At 31.3% G+C, this 17070-nt stretch overlaps 6 protein-coding genes across 9 annotated transcripts in view; 3 read left to right on the top strand and 3 right to left on the bottom strand.

Moving 5' to 3' along the window:
- Positions 1–1458, bottom strand: part of LOC126875580 (GRAM domain-containing protein 2B-like) — an 87457-nt gene extending 85999 nt beyond the window's left edge. For both annotated transcript variants that reach the window (XM_050638534.1, XM_050638536.1), the window contains exon 1: positions 660–1458. In XM_050638534.1, the coding sequence (XP_050494491.1) occupies positions 660–744 (85 nt within the window). In that variant the 5' untranslated portion in view covers positions 745–1458. The remainder of the gene's footprint in view (positions 1–659) is intronic.
- A 143-nt stretch (positions 1459–1601) lies between these two features.
- On the bottom strand, positions 1602–5616 carry LOC126875679 (protein prenyltransferase alpha subunit repeat-containing protein 1). The gene is made up of 2 exons (XM_050638572.1): positions 4987–5616; positions 1602–3951 (listed from the first exon to the last, which is right to left on the bottom strand). The coding sequence occupies exons 1-2, from the start codon at positions 5061–5063 to the stop codon at positions 2727–2729; spliced, it is 1302 nt and encodes a 433-aa protein (XP_050494529.1). The 5' UTR covers positions 5064–5616; the 3' UTR covers positions 1602–2726.
- Positions 5617–5720: 104 nt separating this feature from the next.
- On the top strand, positions 5721–6822 carry LOC126875740 (tubulin-specific chaperone A). The gene is made up of 2 exons (XM_050638630.1): positions 5721–6046; positions 6319–6822. The coding sequence occupies exons 1-2, from the start codon at positions 5917–5919 to the stop codon at positions 6543–6545; spliced, it is 357 nt and encodes a 118-aa protein (XP_050494587.1). The 5' UTR covers positions 5721–5916; the 3' UTR covers positions 6546–6822.
- On the top strand, positions 6739–8201 carry LOC126875690 (programmed cell death protein 7). The gene is made up of 3 exons (XM_050638583.1): positions 6739–7576; positions 7650–7854; positions 7923–8201. The coding sequence occupies exons 1-3, from the start codon at positions 6742–6744 to the stop codon at positions 8044–8046; spliced, it is 1164 nt and encodes a 387-aa protein (XP_050494540.1). The 5' UTR covers positions 6739–6741; the 3' UTR covers positions 8047–8201.
- Positions 8202–8305: 104 nt separating this feature from the next.
- Positions 8306–10472, bottom strand: LOC126875649 (U3 small nucleolar RNA-associated protein 15 homolog). The gene is made up of 5 exons (XM_050638542.1): positions 10337–10472; positions 9549–10131; positions 9233–9453; positions 8691–9126; positions 8306–8599 (listed from the first exon to the last, which is right to left on the bottom strand). The coding sequence occupies exons 1-5, from the start codon at positions 10424–10426 to the stop codon at positions 8364–8366; spliced, it is 1566 nt and encodes a 521-aa protein (XP_050494499.1). The 5' UTR covers positions 10427–10472; the 3' UTR covers positions 8306–8363.
- A 50-nt stretch (positions 10473–10522) lies between these two features.
- LOC126875662 (DDB1- and CUL4-associated factor 12 homolog) lies at positions 10523–16874 on the top strand. Of its 3 annotated transcripts, none has more exons than XM_050638558.1 (7): positions 10523–10670; positions 11031–11248; positions 11356–11811; positions 11913–12143; positions 12215–12499; positions 12588–12753; positions 13220–16874. In XM_050638558.1, the coding sequence occupies exons 2-7, from the start codon at positions 11163–11165 to the stop codon at positions 13373–13375; spliced, it is 1380 nt and encodes a 459-aa protein (XP_050494515.1). In that variant the 5' UTR covers positions 10523–10670; positions 11031–11162; the 3' UTR covers positions 13376–16874. The 3 variants fall into 3 exon arrangements, 2 of the variants coding, with proteins under 2 accessions (XP_050494515.1, XP_050494509.1); XR_007693612.1 differs by lacking the exon at positions 10523–10670 and adding an exon at positions 10752–10900 and having other exon boundaries at positions 12588–13156; positions 13220–13368; XM_050638552.1 differs by lacking the exon at positions 10523–10670 and adding an exon at positions 10752–10900.
- The last annotated feature ends 196 nt before the right edge of the window (positions 16875–17070 follow it).

Below are 17070 nucleotides of genomic sequence, written 5' to 3'. Positions count from 1 at the left end.
ACTTTGTAATAATAAAAAGTATAATTTAACAAAAAGCAGCTTAGTATTTTAATTAATAAATATGTTATATTGCACTAAGATGTATACAACATACGTTAAACGTTGTGATAATTTAATAGCTAAAGATTGTGCGTAATCAAGAGAAAGATAAGATTCGCCCACTTTTATTGTAACAAACAACACTTACTGCCTACTTTCACAGCATTGCAAACCTTTTACGTAAGAGATTTCATATGGTGTATTGCGACAATGTCCTCGCGAATATATCTAAGATTTCAAAATGCAAAGAACAATAGTTTCAATAAAAATAATCAAACATGATATACTTAAACATCTAAAAAATAATTAAATTCACCTAATTGAAAAATCGAGCTTTCCGCCAACGTTCAAATCTTCCAACTAGGTACGCTTGTAACGCAAGCTATAAATACTCGCGCGGTATAGAACATCGATATAAAATAGTAATTACTTATCCATGAATACCAACAAACCAAGAAAATACTACGACGTTTATAACCTATGACGTCTTAACAATAAAAGTATTAAAATGAATTATTTTATAAAAAAATTTCCAAAAATTAGTTATTGGCTAAACGATCGTTGATTATTATAAAGTTATCGTAGACAATGTAATAAGCAACGAAAAAAGTTCGGCTTACCTTTGTTTTGAGCGATTTCCATCTGGTTCTGTTTGGAGAAATCATTGAGGTTATTTTGAAACGTGGATCCGTCATCAGACGTCATCGATTCGCCTTCCGATATATGTATTCGATTTTGGATAAACAAGCAAAGAGAAAACAACTCGTCCGACCCGCCACTGCACACCTTGTCACGTTGCTTCCTCGAGTGGAATTTCTGAGGATACCTATCGACCGACTCGTCGTACCTCGTGGCACAATCGAACTCATCGACCAATGGACGTAATAGACAATAGTCACGTGCAAGTTTCGACAATATATTAAGGGTAATCCATTGACAATGATATGTGTGATGTAATATACGAATTTCTTTTGATTCCTTGAACGTATATCAATGTATTGCATACAACTCATCAAAACTTACCGACTAATCGTTTGAGTGACGAATGTGTCGTTGATTGCTTACTAACTAGAATCATCATATATCGGTTAATATCGTATATAAATATGTAGGATGGCATTATTGTACATTGGAAGACACGAAACTGTCTTGAAAGAACTAAAACAGCGATATTTATAGGTATTCTTACTATATCCCACAGCATTTAATAGTGATGTTCTTAATCATTAATTGTAGCATGTTTTCATAAATGCAGTACAATTACATAAAAGAATAAATGCATGGTATCTTGTTGGATCGACTTCACGTGCATCGACGAAAATAACGTTTGTAATCATACTATTGGAGACGTGCAATTTCCCGCGAATTTTGCGTTCTCTGTTCTTTCTTGCACGTGTGAACGTTAATTACGAGAGTTGAAGGGTATTGAAAGATTAAGGTCAAGACAAATGGAACGTCGCATTAGGGCCAAGTCCGTTTTATGAGAAAACCTATACGAGATACATATGTACATGTACCAAAGGCGGAGCTGCATCGGTGGACGGTGCATGAAAAGATAAGAATTGTTGTCGACAGGGTTCACTGAACTTTATTAACATGTAACAATGAAACGGAAGTTATAGGACTTGGTGGACAAGAAATCTGGCGATCGCACGCGTTTAACGACCGTTCCCGGTAGACTGACGGAAATTCAGTCAAAAGTCGAAAGGTTTATTTTTGGTTAGGTTGTCGTGCCAAAGGAGGACAACGTGGCCAATGTCGCATATGTACTAGTGGCGTCAAAACAATTGGCCTGACGACGTAAACGGCCTGCGTTACCGGGCCTCTGTTATTCTACAAGGTGACTAAAAACACATGATTACAAAACTAACATTTTTCTTCTTTTTTCATATCATACTTCATCAACGTTCGACTATACACATTTATCCCGTGATAATACTTCCCTATAGCCTCAAAAGACACTTTTTTTCTTATTTACCACACAACCATAGGGTACATATTCTCTCAAATGTCGGACAACGTTTAGAAAATCAAACATCGCCCAACTTCTGGTTTCTTCTTTTTCTCCGTTAATTCATCACGACACGACATATCGTGCTCGGTTATTGAAAATATCCTTAAATAATACGCGGTAAATGTCTCAAAAATAAGTATCGATACTCATTCCATTTTCATCTACATTGTACATTAGATCTTGCGTTACCGTAAACGATTCTATATCATTTATTTATGTGACAGTGCTGTTCAATTTCAACTCCAGAGTGTAGAGAAGAATTCTTCCACTCTGTCGCATATGCTACGCATACACGCTACCAATATGAGTTTCTCGCCTATATCCGTTCGTTTTTAGAGAGAGTTAGAAAGAGAAAGAAATAATATTTGATCTCTTCCCCTTTTTCTTTTCCTCTTATAATATGATGACACGCAAAGGGGGACAAAGTCACATAAGGGGCCCCTCTCGTGGACAGCACTGATTTACGCGCACAGAATTCGCCGCGCAAACAGATCACACGAGAGAGCATTATTGAGATACAATTCATGAATAAAGTATACGGCTAGGAATTACGTCTGCGTGGAATACGGAATAAGAGAGTTATTGCGTTATTTTTACAATGGCATATCAATGCATATCGATTATTGCGCATATGTTATCCGCCATGCCAAAGTACAACCTCGACTCAACGAAATCACGATCTGATTTCGAACCCGATACTCTGAAGAAATTTAAAGAACCTCTCGACCAACATCTTCTCGTGTTGATCCCGTTTGGTGGCGAGATCAGCGATCTTGTTGGTGTACGCGCGGAATGCTTGCACGAGAAAATTGTGGCACAACATCACATCGTTGTCCGCTAATAATTTTTGAACATTTTTTCTTTCAACCGATCTGTCGTCGGATTGACCGTCGACATTGTGTTCATCTCCGCGACAGAAACGATTCGTCGCCATAAAACGCAGGAGAAGATACGCGAGGAATCTACGATGACACCAGAGAGCCTCGTGATCGTTATACATGCAAATAGCACTGTCATTCGCGCGACATTCTTCCAGCCAATACGACAAAGAACGGAAATACGCTGTTTGATGTTGTTTCGTTCTCGACGAAGGAGTAGTCGCTCTGAATTCCGCGTTCGTTCTACCGAATAACCTCTGCAATTGATGCATGTCCTCTGTATCACTGATGTTCGATTTAACGTAAGCGAACAGTTCCTCTTTCCATTGCTCCCCGACATCCGGGCACTTTATAAACGGTTCCCTCGGCAGTTCCTTCAATTCGAACATGTACTTATTCAACAGGAACTGTCGATAGGAAAGCCCGCTATAATCCGATACGTGTCGTTGACACCATGCCAGCGAATTCTTCCATTCTGTCTCTAGAGTCGGATAAGCGAATCCACACGATTCACGAAGAGTCATCACATGACGCCTGTGACTCCAGGCATGATAGTTGCTCGCGTATCTGTCCGCGCACGTAGTCGCTATATCCAGTTCCCTACATAAGGGCGATTCCACCGATTCCGGATCGTAATGTCCATCCTTACTGTTCAATATGTACGACAATAACCACCGCCGATAGGCAAACGCCTCGAAACATTTCGGCTTATGATATAGCACCAATCGTGAGAAAAAGAATTCCTCGGGTGCTTCCAACTTGTGGCTCCTTACTAACTCCCGACGCATATTCCAAAACGTCGTGACGTCTGGATTCAATAACAACGCGCCCAGTAACCATCTTGCTATTGTGCTTGGTTCCTCCCGTCTGTGTTTATTTTGCCGAAGTTCGAAGAGACGACGATAAGCGTAGCAGTATAGTGGTTGCACGCACCACGACGCCAACCCGAGACAGTCCTCCTGATGGAATACAGGCGATTTGTTCTCATTGTCTTCCGCGGGAATTATTTCGAAACTCTTCCTGAAATTGCAAACGAGTCAAGGCTTTACTCACGCGAATTCTCGCATTCTATCAACTGCTGCTGTAAAAAGTAACTTAAATAATGAATAACAATTTTCAATGTACAACAAATATGTCCAATTTATATAACTGAACTGAAAAATTGTTATTAACCCTTTTATATCCTTCGGATCATTTTCGACTCAATTGCGTTTCTCTATTGTTAAAGAATTTCTTAAGTTTGAGCAAATTATACGAAGAGTAGGTTTTTTTCTAGTTTAACTTTTATGCTACAATTTTTCTTCAAGCATTATAGCACTATTGCGTATTAAAATAAAAGATATGTTAGAACATAAAAATTCACAGAGCTTATCAGGGTTAAATATTATTCAATATAAATAAATACGGATATGGCAATACATTTAAAAAATGTTTAAATTATATCTCAGAAGGAATGTTATGAATTACATAACAACATAAAGAATATTTATAGGATAATGTAGGAATAGTACCACCTTTTAGATGTACATATGTGTACATACTGTTATAAAATTATATTTTTAACATATCTGAATTTAGTTTGATATATATTATCATTATTGGTTATTGGTATATGGTATACGTGATACATGCAGTTATAATACTTGCAATATACATACATGTTATAATATATATATAATGCACTTTTATACAGTAGAAAGAGAGAGAGAGAGAGAGAGAGAGAGAGAGAGAGAGAAAGCATGTTCAATAGTAAGTATTAAGATTTAATAATCGCGATGGCGCCAGTTTCCTATCGTAAATACCAGATACCAACATTGCTAATACTGTATTTACTATGCAAACCTTTTACAAAGCGTCGTATATGCTTATGTCCGATTAAAATGTACAACGATGATGTTACGATATAATTTTATCAAAATTAAAACACGCTATGTGAAACGTTGCACCGTCTATACGATAAACACGTTAAGAGACCAAAATCTAAGGATTTAGTGGTACATTTCATAGATATTTTTAAAGACTCCGCCCTCGTAATGTATCTAAGAAAACACTCACAGTGACGGATTCTTCTTCACCACATTTTCGATGTCGGAAAGGATTTTCTCTGCAGCTGGGAAAATATCGTCTTGCATTGTAACCTTGTCACTATTATTCGTTACATGTCTCGGGAAATCAGGTATAAACCGATACACAATTAACCCTTCTGTTTCTCTCACTGCACCTTTCAATGCAGGCACGATGTAGCGTTTTTCTGCGGAAGTGTGGGGGATATACTGCGATACTGTTTGAAGTTTACTGCAAGTCTCGAATGTTCGAAATCAAATGGCGCGAAATTATTACCTCTGAATTGTGCTAAGAAAATATTAGATCTACATATATTTCTCTTTCTAAGAAAACAAATTAAATAGATGTAATAATATAAACATGTAGCTTATTATTTTATTTTTAAAACATCAGGCTAATTAATATCTTGTTATATATATATTTATAGAACAATGACTTATACTACTATTGATATCTATAGAAATATTAACGGCAGAATGCTCTATCATGCAATATAACAATAACTGTTAAAATAATAATTTAATCGAAATAAAAACTTTCCCCTTTTAAAACAATAAGTAGATACATTAATACTCACAAAAGATATTTGTTTTAAAACATGAAGAACACACTTTTTTTCATGTAAGTATTACGCTAATTGATTTTAACGTAATATTTTTATTTTTCAAAATTCGAAAGACATTAAACGTGAATTAGATAATCGATTGAAATAATCGACATTCTCGATAAGTTCATGTCATAAGAACATAACTTAATGGAATACGACGAGGAGTCTCCGGCTATCAATCGGTATAACCTATACGTTACAAAGTTCCTCTTCATTTCATTTATAGCTATTCATCTTACCTTATAAGGAAAAACTCGTTTAATCTGTAAACGCTTCGTTCCCTGCATCTGAGGTAAAATATTTAAATTAAAACAATGTCTGATCCTCGTATAAGAACTCTAAAAATTAAGACTGGAGTTGTGAAACGTCTCGCGAAAGAAAAAGTCACTTACGAGAAAGAAGCAGCACAGCAACGTGAAAGGATACAAAAATTAAAGGAACAGGGTGAGAACACTTGAAAAATGCAGTCGAAGTTTGTTGTATTTTTTTGTTATTTCGATCCTTTCAATAGCTGTGTTATTTATTCAAACATTTTCATATCCTTCTTTTTTATTTTTCATTTAATACGCTGAAATATTTACTTGATTAAACAACTGATATATTACTCATTATTATGCCTGTAAATGTATTCAGTACATGAGATGATGCAATAAAAAGTTCACTTTATTTCTATTTCTTTGAAGGGTAATAGTTATCTCGCTTTAATTTTATTACAGATAAAGATGGTTATGATATAAAAAAGCAAGAAGAAGTACTTCAAGAATCTCTCATGATGATACCAGATTGTCAACGACGTCTTGTTAAAGCTTTCGAAGAACTTAAAAAAATTTTAGACACAGAACAAGATTTAAAAGAGGTTGAAGATTATATAGAAGCAGAAAAGGTATTGCAAGGTGCAGAAGCTCAACTTCCCAAAGAAGGAGAAATTATGGAGATGTGTTAAAAAAACAAAGCCTATTGAGTTCTTTAAGATATTGTCGAAAATTGAAAGAACTATATTTTCATGTAAGATAATATAAGATTTGTAAACGAGTTAAAATAATCATTTCATACGTAAAGGAAGTGATAGTATTAAGGTATATTATATTTTTTGAAATTAAATAACTTGAAATTAAGAAATTAAGTAACTTGGAACAATTATGTTTAATAATCAAAGTCGTTTAGAGGATGCTACACAAAGTTGTAGGGATTCATGCTACAATATGTCTTATCCAATAGATCAGTCCATTTATAATGCCAATTATAATATGAATGTATATCAAAATATTGTTTATTCAGCTGCTATATCTGATAATGAGAATGCTACATCAATAATTAACTTAGGAAGACGACAAGCTGACGAAAGAGATATTGAAAATTTTCTTCTAGAAATTGATCAATCTAATAATATAAATGACCAGAGAAATACCTACAAAAAATCTAAGATTGCAATAACTAAAAATGCTATAACATCGGCATACAAATTAAATGAGAAGTTAAAAGTAATTTGTGCAGAGCTTAAAAATAGCCAGCATTTAACAGAAGAAGAATGGCAACAGAAGATAAGTATCTGTAATGCAGCAAAAGAAGAAATTGTTAAATTATTAGAGCCTATTAGGGATCAGAATTTTTGTAATCAATTAAAAAAAGATTTAGAAAGACGAAAGAAAAAGAGGTTGAGAGAAAAAATGAAAAGGGAAAAATGGAAAAATGAGAAATTAATGAGAATGGAAAGGAGAGCAAAAATGCATGCACAAATTGACTCATGGATTAGGAAGGAACAAGCTGTAATAGAGAAAGAAAAGCAAGAAGAAAATTTACGTAAAGATGCTGATATGATTTTATTTGATGTTAGGGGGAAAAGAACTGATGCTAGGAAATATCTTGGATTGTTACAAGAATTGCGAAATTTGCGAAATGTTAAGGCCAATATTGCCAGAGCTAGAGGGGAACATTTATCTTCAGCAGCAGATAAAGCATTTAATAATATTATTGGTATTTATTTGTAATAATTATTTTGATAACTGTATCTGACAATTACATCGTAAATATATATATATATTTTTAGCCAAACTAACAGAGCAATGGTCGATGCTTGATCGTGAGTATTCTATAGAGGAACAGGGTTTAAGATTAATGTTGAAAAATGATAATGAAGAAAGAATTGAAAAACAAAAAAGGAGTCTGTTTGATGAATGGGAAAAAGTATTATTTGGAAAAAAAATAGCATCTGATCAATATAATATAGATTTAACCAAACTAATTATTATAAGGTAAACGTAACTATTATCATAATTATATATTATTACTATTTTCATTACTACAACTGCTTTATTTCTAGAACTGCTTGGGATAAGTATATAAGTACAGACAGCAATGCATCAGCAATACCAATTGGGTGGGTAATGCCTGATGAGCCATCCTCTGCTGCCTGGCAAAAATGCTTAAAAAAAGAAGTTTCATGAAATAAACTCATAGTATGCAATTGTAGATTCTAGATTGTGAAAATAAGTAAAATTTGATATCGTCTAATAATTTATACTATACAAATATAAACAGTACACATTATACGCATTTAAATATGATATGATTTAAGAAAAATAAACGCTTCTCTGGTCTACTGTATTTTAAATATTTATACCCACAGTTAATTAAATATATCATGATTTGAATATTCTTTTAGAACTGAAAGCGTGTAATGTTTCAATTTTATTAAAATACGTATTAAAAGTATGTATAGAATTTTATTATGGTACATAAATCATATTGTATCAAATTATATTCATACTATACTTAAAATTAAATTTTTTTGAGCTGCACTTGAAGGTTCCAAGGCCTGGACATCTTTCGCTGGTGCAGGAAGTATATTTTCCGCAGCAGACAATATCATATGCAATTTTCCTTGTAATTCTGATAATGCTAGTATTAAATTCTCTTCTTCTTCTAACTTCGCCGCTAAAATACTAAACATTTTTCGCGGTTCTGCAGCAAGTTCGTCCAAATGATCTTCATACACATCTATTAAGAAGTCGATTTGAATAAAATATATACTTTTCGAAACAAGTGCTTTTTAAACAGTAGATATAAAAAGGAAAAATTTACAACATACCCATTAATACATTAGCTACATATAATAAAACTCTTCCAAATCGAATATTTCCTATATGTCTATTCAGAAATTTAAGAATATTTACAAGAGATTTGCCATCTCTACCGCTAAGAGCTTGTTTTAAGCCCTGCCTTCTAATAAGTTCCTGCATAAGTGCAACCGTAACATGTGGTACTTTATTTACCACATAACTGGACATGACACAATCTAAAGCTTTTGAATATTCGAACTTTCTTAAACAGGTATCATGTTTGGACATAATTTCTTTCGTTTCTTCATGCACCACAACATCTACTTGAGGTGTATGTAAATTTCTTCCAGAGCGTCTGTATGAAACCTTTTTACATTGCAGTTTTTCACTTTTTACTTCTTCCTCTCTTCTTCTCACAGAAATTAAACCATCAATCATACCAGCTACTATTGTTTCATCATTTGGCTGCAATCATAAATTGCATGCAGACTTTTGATTTGTGATTAAGAATATAAAGTATAATGCTGTTTTATACTATGATTAAAAATATAAAATGTAATTTTTTTCTTACACTAATTCCTATACTAAGAACTGAATTTGGATAATCCAAGGAATGAACAGTTTTATATGTTCCAGAGTCATAAATTTTTACATGTCGATCCAATGAGCCAGACAAAATCCTGTGTCCATTTGAAGCTATTTTTAAACATGTTACAGTTTTATGATGTTGGGTAATTTTGGCAAGTAATCTGCCACCAGCAAGTGCATCCCAAACTCGAATTTCTGTCCCACCTGTTCACAATCAGAAAAATATAATTAGATCTATATGTGAAACACCTTTTTATTTTAAAGAAATATTATATTTTATCAAAATCAAAATAACATACCTGCAGATAAAAATATTCCACCAGAGGGTAAGAATAATAAACTTTCAACAGGAGCTTCATGGTTTACACTAAGAATTTGTTTGCTTGTTCTTGTATCATACATATATATATGTTTGTCATAACCACCAGACAATAATATGTCTGTAGAAATAGGGCTAACGGCACCAGCTCTGATATAATCTGAATGTTCATTAAAGGATATTATTTGCTTTTCACTTGGTATATCCCAAACAGCTACAGTCTTATCATCAGAAAATGAAGCAATATGAAGATTATCTGCAGTGAAGAAAGTTCTATGTATAGCAGCTTTGTGCCCAGAAAAAAGTCGAAGAAGACTTTTTGTGTTGACATCAAAGAGCCTAATTACTGCTTCTTCACCACCAGCACAGATTAGCTTGCCATCATTACGAAAGGATCCACCATAGGCAGCTTCTTTGAATCTACTGAGATTTTTTATAACCAACTTTGTAATTGGGTTGTATACCTGCACTCTGACTGAACAAGTAACAGCAAAATAATGTGGTTCTACTGGAGAAAAATCGATATAATCGATTGGCCCAAATTCTTTAACTAAAACAGGAGCCTGTAGAACAAATGACACAATCACATTTTTATAAATTTCAATTTCACAATACCCTTAAATAGTTTACATAATATATAAATAATCATAAATACTAGTTACTTCTAGGTTAAGTTTTGTATACGTGAGAGCATCATGAATAAACAATACTATATGATTATAGAAAACTTAATTTCTTTTGTTGCCTTTGTTGTTACAATATACTTACACTATACTTTTTCCAATATATATTATCCGGAGTAAATTCGGAGTTTGGTCTTGCGAATACTTTAGTATTTATCTTCTTGAAGGACGCCATTTCTTTCAAAATGTCAGCTGTAATAAAATTCAGTAGAGGGGGTAAACTTCTCCTGTTGACAATTGATGGAAGGTGCTCCGTTCGATTTTCCTGACTGTTCAAGAATCTATTTCCCTGTTACAATCATTAAATACAGAAACTTCTAATAATCATTTCAGAAATATTTCGAACGATATGTTTAGAAGATTTCAGTGTGCTTTGTTAAATTTACTATGGTTTTGCTGTTCGTTTCAATATGGCGATGGTTAGTTGCTTAGTGCTTCAACGGTCCCTTTGCTTATAATGAATTTCGTGGCTTTTCTTTCTATTCCCTTCTGTTATTTGAATACGAAACCTTGATGTTCATATTATTAACTATAAGTACGGGCAACTTATATAATTATGAATCTATGCATCTGATAAAAAGAAACGATTTCATCCGAAAAGTTTTGCTTAGACAGCACGATAGATTCGGCAATTTGCTGTCCTATTAAGGTTTGTTATATCTCATAAATAATCACAAAAGTGTAGATATTTATAAACGTATCCGACAATCCTCGGGGTCGGGAAACTTATAGTATTTTATAAAATAAGAAAAGAATTTGGAACTCTACTTCTGTTTCAGTCAAGGAAGAATTGCTGCCAAGATAATTTCTTATTATTTCACTGTATACCAGCTAAGTAAATAAATTTTGTATGCAAGAACATTTAAATATTCTAGTATACATTAATAAATAAATTATAAGATTGTGACATAATGGCTGAAACACAGCGAATGACTGTTTATGGTAGACATCCTCCTTGTGCGAGTGGAACTCGTTTAGAAGAACGTCGTACCAGAAGGTAAAAAAATATTACAGTACAAATTAGTTATAAAATTTCTATTCTAATTTATATCGTAAATTATTATTCTGAACAATCTATAATGTAAATTAATTTTTTAAATTTAGATTAGCCTTAAGGTTGGAAAGAAATCGAAAATCAGATAAACCAGATGATTTTATATGTTATGAATCAAGTGATGACGAAGCAGAGACTGTAAGTGAAGGAAAACAGTTTTTAAGAACTTCCTTTAATTTTGTGGATTATGTACGTGCAAGAGAGACAAACACTAGAGAAGTGAGAAAAATTAATCAAGAGTATGGATTTCGACACATATTGACTCATGATTTATTTAAAGAATATTCGGTTAGCTTAAATAATATGAATAAAGTCTTTTGTTCTCAATGGTTAAGTGATAGGCAAGTAGTATTTGGTACAAAATGCAACAAATTGATGGTTTATGACGTAGCCACTCAGAAATTAGACCAAATACCATCTCTACATGGAAGGCAAATTAATTCAGGAGGTGGTGCTGTTCCCGAGCAGCAATGCGGTATACATTCTGTTCAAATCAATCCTTCTAGGTATATGAATAAAACATTTTGTATTCAAATTTAAAATTTATAGTTATGTTAGTATAACTTTTATTTATACTAACTTTGTAGTTTGTAATTGTAACTTACAGAACTCTCCTATCAACTGGGGCAAGAAATAGTAATGAAATAGCTATATATAGGCTACCAACATTAGATCCAGTTTGTGTAGGAGAAGGTGGTCATAGAGATTGGATTTTTGACATGTGTTGGCTAGATGATGAATTTTTAGTTTCTGGTTCTAGAGATACCAAAATGGCTTTATGGCGTATAGATAATGATCTTGCTGAAGCTCCTGACAAAGCGGATGTGCCAACACACAGGTTGCATTACATAAAATACAAGTAACAAGTATATGTTGTGTGAACATGTTACATTGTTTTATTGTTATTAGGTTGATTCAACCTGTATGTGTTAAAGAATGTAGATCTGCGCAAAAAGTACGTGCGCTTGTCTTTAATAGAACTTACAAAGAAATTGCTGCTATCACTCTGAATAATTTCATACACATCTGGTCTGCTGAGACTTTTAGACAAAAAATATCTAGAAAATTACCGGTTTGTCAAGAAAATGTTTGCCTTGCTGTACAAGATGATGGTGTTTATGCCGTAGGATGCCGTTCTTATACTTTACTTTTAGATGCAAGAACTGTGCAACCTATAAAAAGAATACCTTCACGGTACATGAATTAATTCTAATTTCTTCAAATTTGTTAAAATGTATATGATCTCCACAAACTATACTAAATCATAATATCTTTTCTATAGGTATAGCGGTTGTGGAATCCGATCAGTTAGTTTTCAAGGTTCCGTTTTAACAATTGGAACAGGCTTAGGAATGATGTTCTTTTATGATGTGAGAGCTCAAAAGTATCTCGAGTCTTCAATTAATTCTAACAGAATTGTTGTATTAAAAGCATCAAAGGGATACGTGGTATGTTCTGTTTAGGAATATACAGAAAACTCGAAAATATCGGGTTAGGAATTCTTTTACAGGATCAGGAATCCCGAGAGTATCTCGTGACATAAGAACATCAAGAAATTTCCCAAATTTCAAATAGCCGAAGCACGTTTTGAAATAAATATTGTTTAATATAATCGCAAACTGGAGTTTTCGAATTTTATAATGTTTTAGAATTTTACATATTATTAAATCTTAATCAAAAGTCTACAACTTTTACTTTTAGACAATAGTCTAATACAAACATTTTTGGTCTATGGTTGTATCGAGTAACATTTATCTTGAAACATATTTCGAGTATACTTATGGGTGACTATATGACTGAAACGTCGGGTATTAGAGATTTTAGATTCTCGCTAGGACATCTATTTTGTGTGTATGTATATTGAAGTTGATCATTTTTGTGTAAATATAATATTTATTTTCATGATAATTTTAGTTTCCTGATGAAGAGTACATAGATGGATTTCAAAATGTGAAATATACACCTGCTATATATACTCATTGCTATGATGGATCAGGAACCCGATTATTCACAGCTGGTGGACCTCTTCCCGTAAATCTATATGGTAACTACGCAGGATTATGGCAATAAAGTTAATTTTAATTAATTAAAGAACTGCATTGACTTTTACGTAAGTAATAAGTTGTACATTTAACTAAACATTATTAAAATTTTACCTCAGGAGGTATATACACCCAACCTAGACTTAAGAAACCTTTTCTGGTCATTATCATCTTTTATTTTTATGTTTGTATAATTTTACTCCTTTTCGATTTTATTATCTAATGAACTAAACAAAAAATTTTATTTATGTATTAAAATTTTAAGATACCAATATACACTTTTCAAAAATTTTGATACTTTATGAACAAATGAGAAAGTAGGGAAAGATAATAAGAGCATTTTATAATTAAAGGTGTATATATCTTGACTGCCTGAAGAAATAAGTGATAAAAATAAAGATATCCAATTTTTTATCATTTCAATCATATATTTAATCCTGAAAGTGAATTTGATTGAATTGTCTCTTATTAATCAACTATATCAGCATGTTTGTATGCAATGTGGAAAGAGCCAAATTCAATGTACTATGTAAAATATCATTGTTGTGTAATTTAAAATTAACACATGGTAAACAATAATCCTACGATTGATTTATTTCATGGGTGACTTATTTTACGAGTTTATTACCATCTTATTGTAAAGTTGTTAAACTAATGTCGTCTTTTAGTATGAAATTATGCTCTAGTATTTTTTACTATATATGATATTGAACAAATTATTGCATGAAAATCTTTCATAAAAAAATCATACCAATGAATATTGAAGTACTTTAAAAATTGTGATCACTAATTTAAATCTTTATATCATCTGCATACAGTGTGATTTTTAAAAGCACTTTAATCTGTGTTGTACATTTCTACATCAGTACAATAGAAATGAAAATTTAAAAAATAATCAACGAATAACACTGCAATGAACATTAAGTTTCTCAGATGCAATCTATCAAGTTGAAATTTTAATACTGGCCTTAGTAGAACAATATACAATGAATATTTGTTATAAAAAAACTTATTTTAGAAAAACAATATCTATTAAAGCCTTTATAATGTATTTCTGTATTACATAATAGAATGTGAAACATATATAATTTTAATCAATGCATGGATTAGAAAGCAATATCTTTTAAGTGTGCATGGCAATTGTTAAATGAAAAGAATCAATCGTTTTGTTAAATAAAATTAAAAAATATATATTTAGTTTATTATCTTCCAAATATTGATTTATTTAAATATTGAAATATTGATTTCTTTATATCATTTTTTGTTAATAATATTATAAATATAAAATTTAAAATCTATTAATTGTAACAATTTGTATTTTACATATGCAAAGATACAGTGGAAATATTTTAAATTGTAATTGCTCAAATTCAATCAAATTGATTATTCATATATTGTACATTTTATGATACAAAGGTATTAAAAAACATCAGCAGTGCGTATTTGCAGTTACAAATAATGGTACACAACCTACGATTAATGTGTTTCTTGTATACAATTCAAAAAATGTATTTGAACAAACTACAGTCTGTTCTATAAGAGTTAACAATACCTCTGCAAAGATATTTGTCAAAAATCCATCTAAAATGTTAATACGCATTTATTTCATATATAATAGGTTCTATTCCCCTAGTGATTATTCTCTTTGACATCATCTTGGCATGTGAGACAAAAGTGTATATTTTTCAAAAGCGATGAACTAAAGTTGTGAATGTTAAAAGACAATTTCCTTGGAGTTTATACTTCATAATAGACTTTTTGTTTACATAAGAAGCTTGTCACTTATGCATTAACAGTGTTGAATTTTTAGAAAAAATTGATAAATCATTATGTCTTTCTTGTGTTTTTATAATATTGTATCCATTTTTTAACGAACTATGAAGAGTTATGCAAGTATTTAGTTGTACTTACAAAATTCATTTTCTGTTCCTTTGGATGAAAACACAGGGTGATCGTATCAAATTGTTTTACATATAAAACACTTCATCTCGAAAAGCTCTGTTCTTTTCAGCAACACGAACGAATCTGAGAAACTTTAAATTAACATGTAATGGAGAAAATGATTGTATTGAGTTTATTAAAACTTATTCTTCATCAGATATTAATTTTCATAAATATCGTCTAAGTCTATATACTCTTGTAAGACAGACTGTACTTTTATTGAATGAAGTATTATTATAATGATGTTAATTGTGCATAACTACATTACACATTTGATTGTAAACAGACTTATATTTGATTTTTGGTCGAATTTTGGTGTACTTAAGTCTTAAGTGATGAAGTAAGTTCACCATTATGTTTGTCACTGTTAGATATATTTTAAATTTGTTGATGGTATAAAACGATGCAAGTGCATTTTCAATACTTAGGATAGAACTAACAGATCAAGAAATTGTTGACATGTAAACAATAAGTAATTGAATTATTAATATATCACAATGAATATATGTCACCAAACTATATTCTGTGTGTTTTTACATTAACAAATTATAAATTGCTGGCATATAGTCATTCATAAAGTCATTGCATTACATAATAAATAAAAATGTGTGTTGTATTTATACATTCATGATTAGACTGTACGACATGTATATGATTATGCATAATGAACGAATACATTGAATACATTTTAACACGATTATCAATATGTACTTTTACTACAAATACTACAAACAAAATATTATGAAACAATGCTACAAACTACTAATAATTTTGTTTCTGTAATAATTTCGTGTATTTCGGGATATACGTTTTAGCAGTGATTATTAAATGTGATTCATAAAGTTCACTGTTTTTCATATAAAATTTTTAAGTAACATTGAGCAACTATTGTCCATGTTAAAACGTCCTAATTTTCATACTAACGTCACTTAAGCGAAACAAATCTAAGTATCGTGTATTTTAACTAAAATAATGCAATAGAAACAGTATAAATAAATAATTTTTATACTTAAACTATATGTATAAGTTACAAAAAAGTTTTGTACAGGTACAATCACTGCATCACTGTATCAGAAAACATTTTTTCGTATATCATATTTATTAAATGAATATCACGAAAAAGATTTGAGAAAATATTATATATTATAGTAACCTCTACAACTGTTCTTATATTTCTTAATAATTTTTTCCGATTTTCATCGATCTTTTTTTCTGTAAAATGTATCACGTGTATAATGTATTCTTTTTTTGTATTATAAGATCATAAGTTTATCATATACTATTCTGTATGGTTGTGTTTTTGTTAGATCTGTAGCAAAACGTCCTTTCAAAAATTATTTATGACTTACGTTAAGTATATGCGGACAATATATAAATTGCTTATAAGCTCATTCAAAATTTTGTTAAAAAAAAACTTGCGTTCTTTATTGTTAAAAAAATATCCAGTGCAATTAATATATGTATAAAAATTTCTCATAAACTACAACTAGATTATCCTTGTTTTTTGTTGCTAATTAAAATATTGTAACAATTATAAGTAAATATATACATTTTCCTAGAATAAATTATATTATCAAGCTACGTTACTTTTTCTCCGTACTTTTATTTAATATATTAAATACTAAATATTTCGTACAGGCAGTGCTACTTGATTGGTGAACAAATTGCACTAATTTTATATGTGTGCGTGCGCGTGTGTGCATTAAATAATCTATGTAAATAAATATGTCAAATCATTAATCACAATTGCGTTTATCAGTTTTTTCTTCTTTAGTCGCACTA

Source organism: Bombus huntii, chromosome 2 (genome assembly GCF_024542735.1).
Source record: "Bombus huntii isolate Logan2020A chromosome 2, iyBomHunt1.1, whole genome shotgun sequence".
In the NCBI taxonomy this organism is placed as follows: Eukaryota; Metazoa; Arthropoda; class Insecta; order Hymenoptera; family Apidae; genus Bombus; species Bombus huntii.
This window is presented reverse-complemented; position numbering and strand designations above follow the sequence as displayed.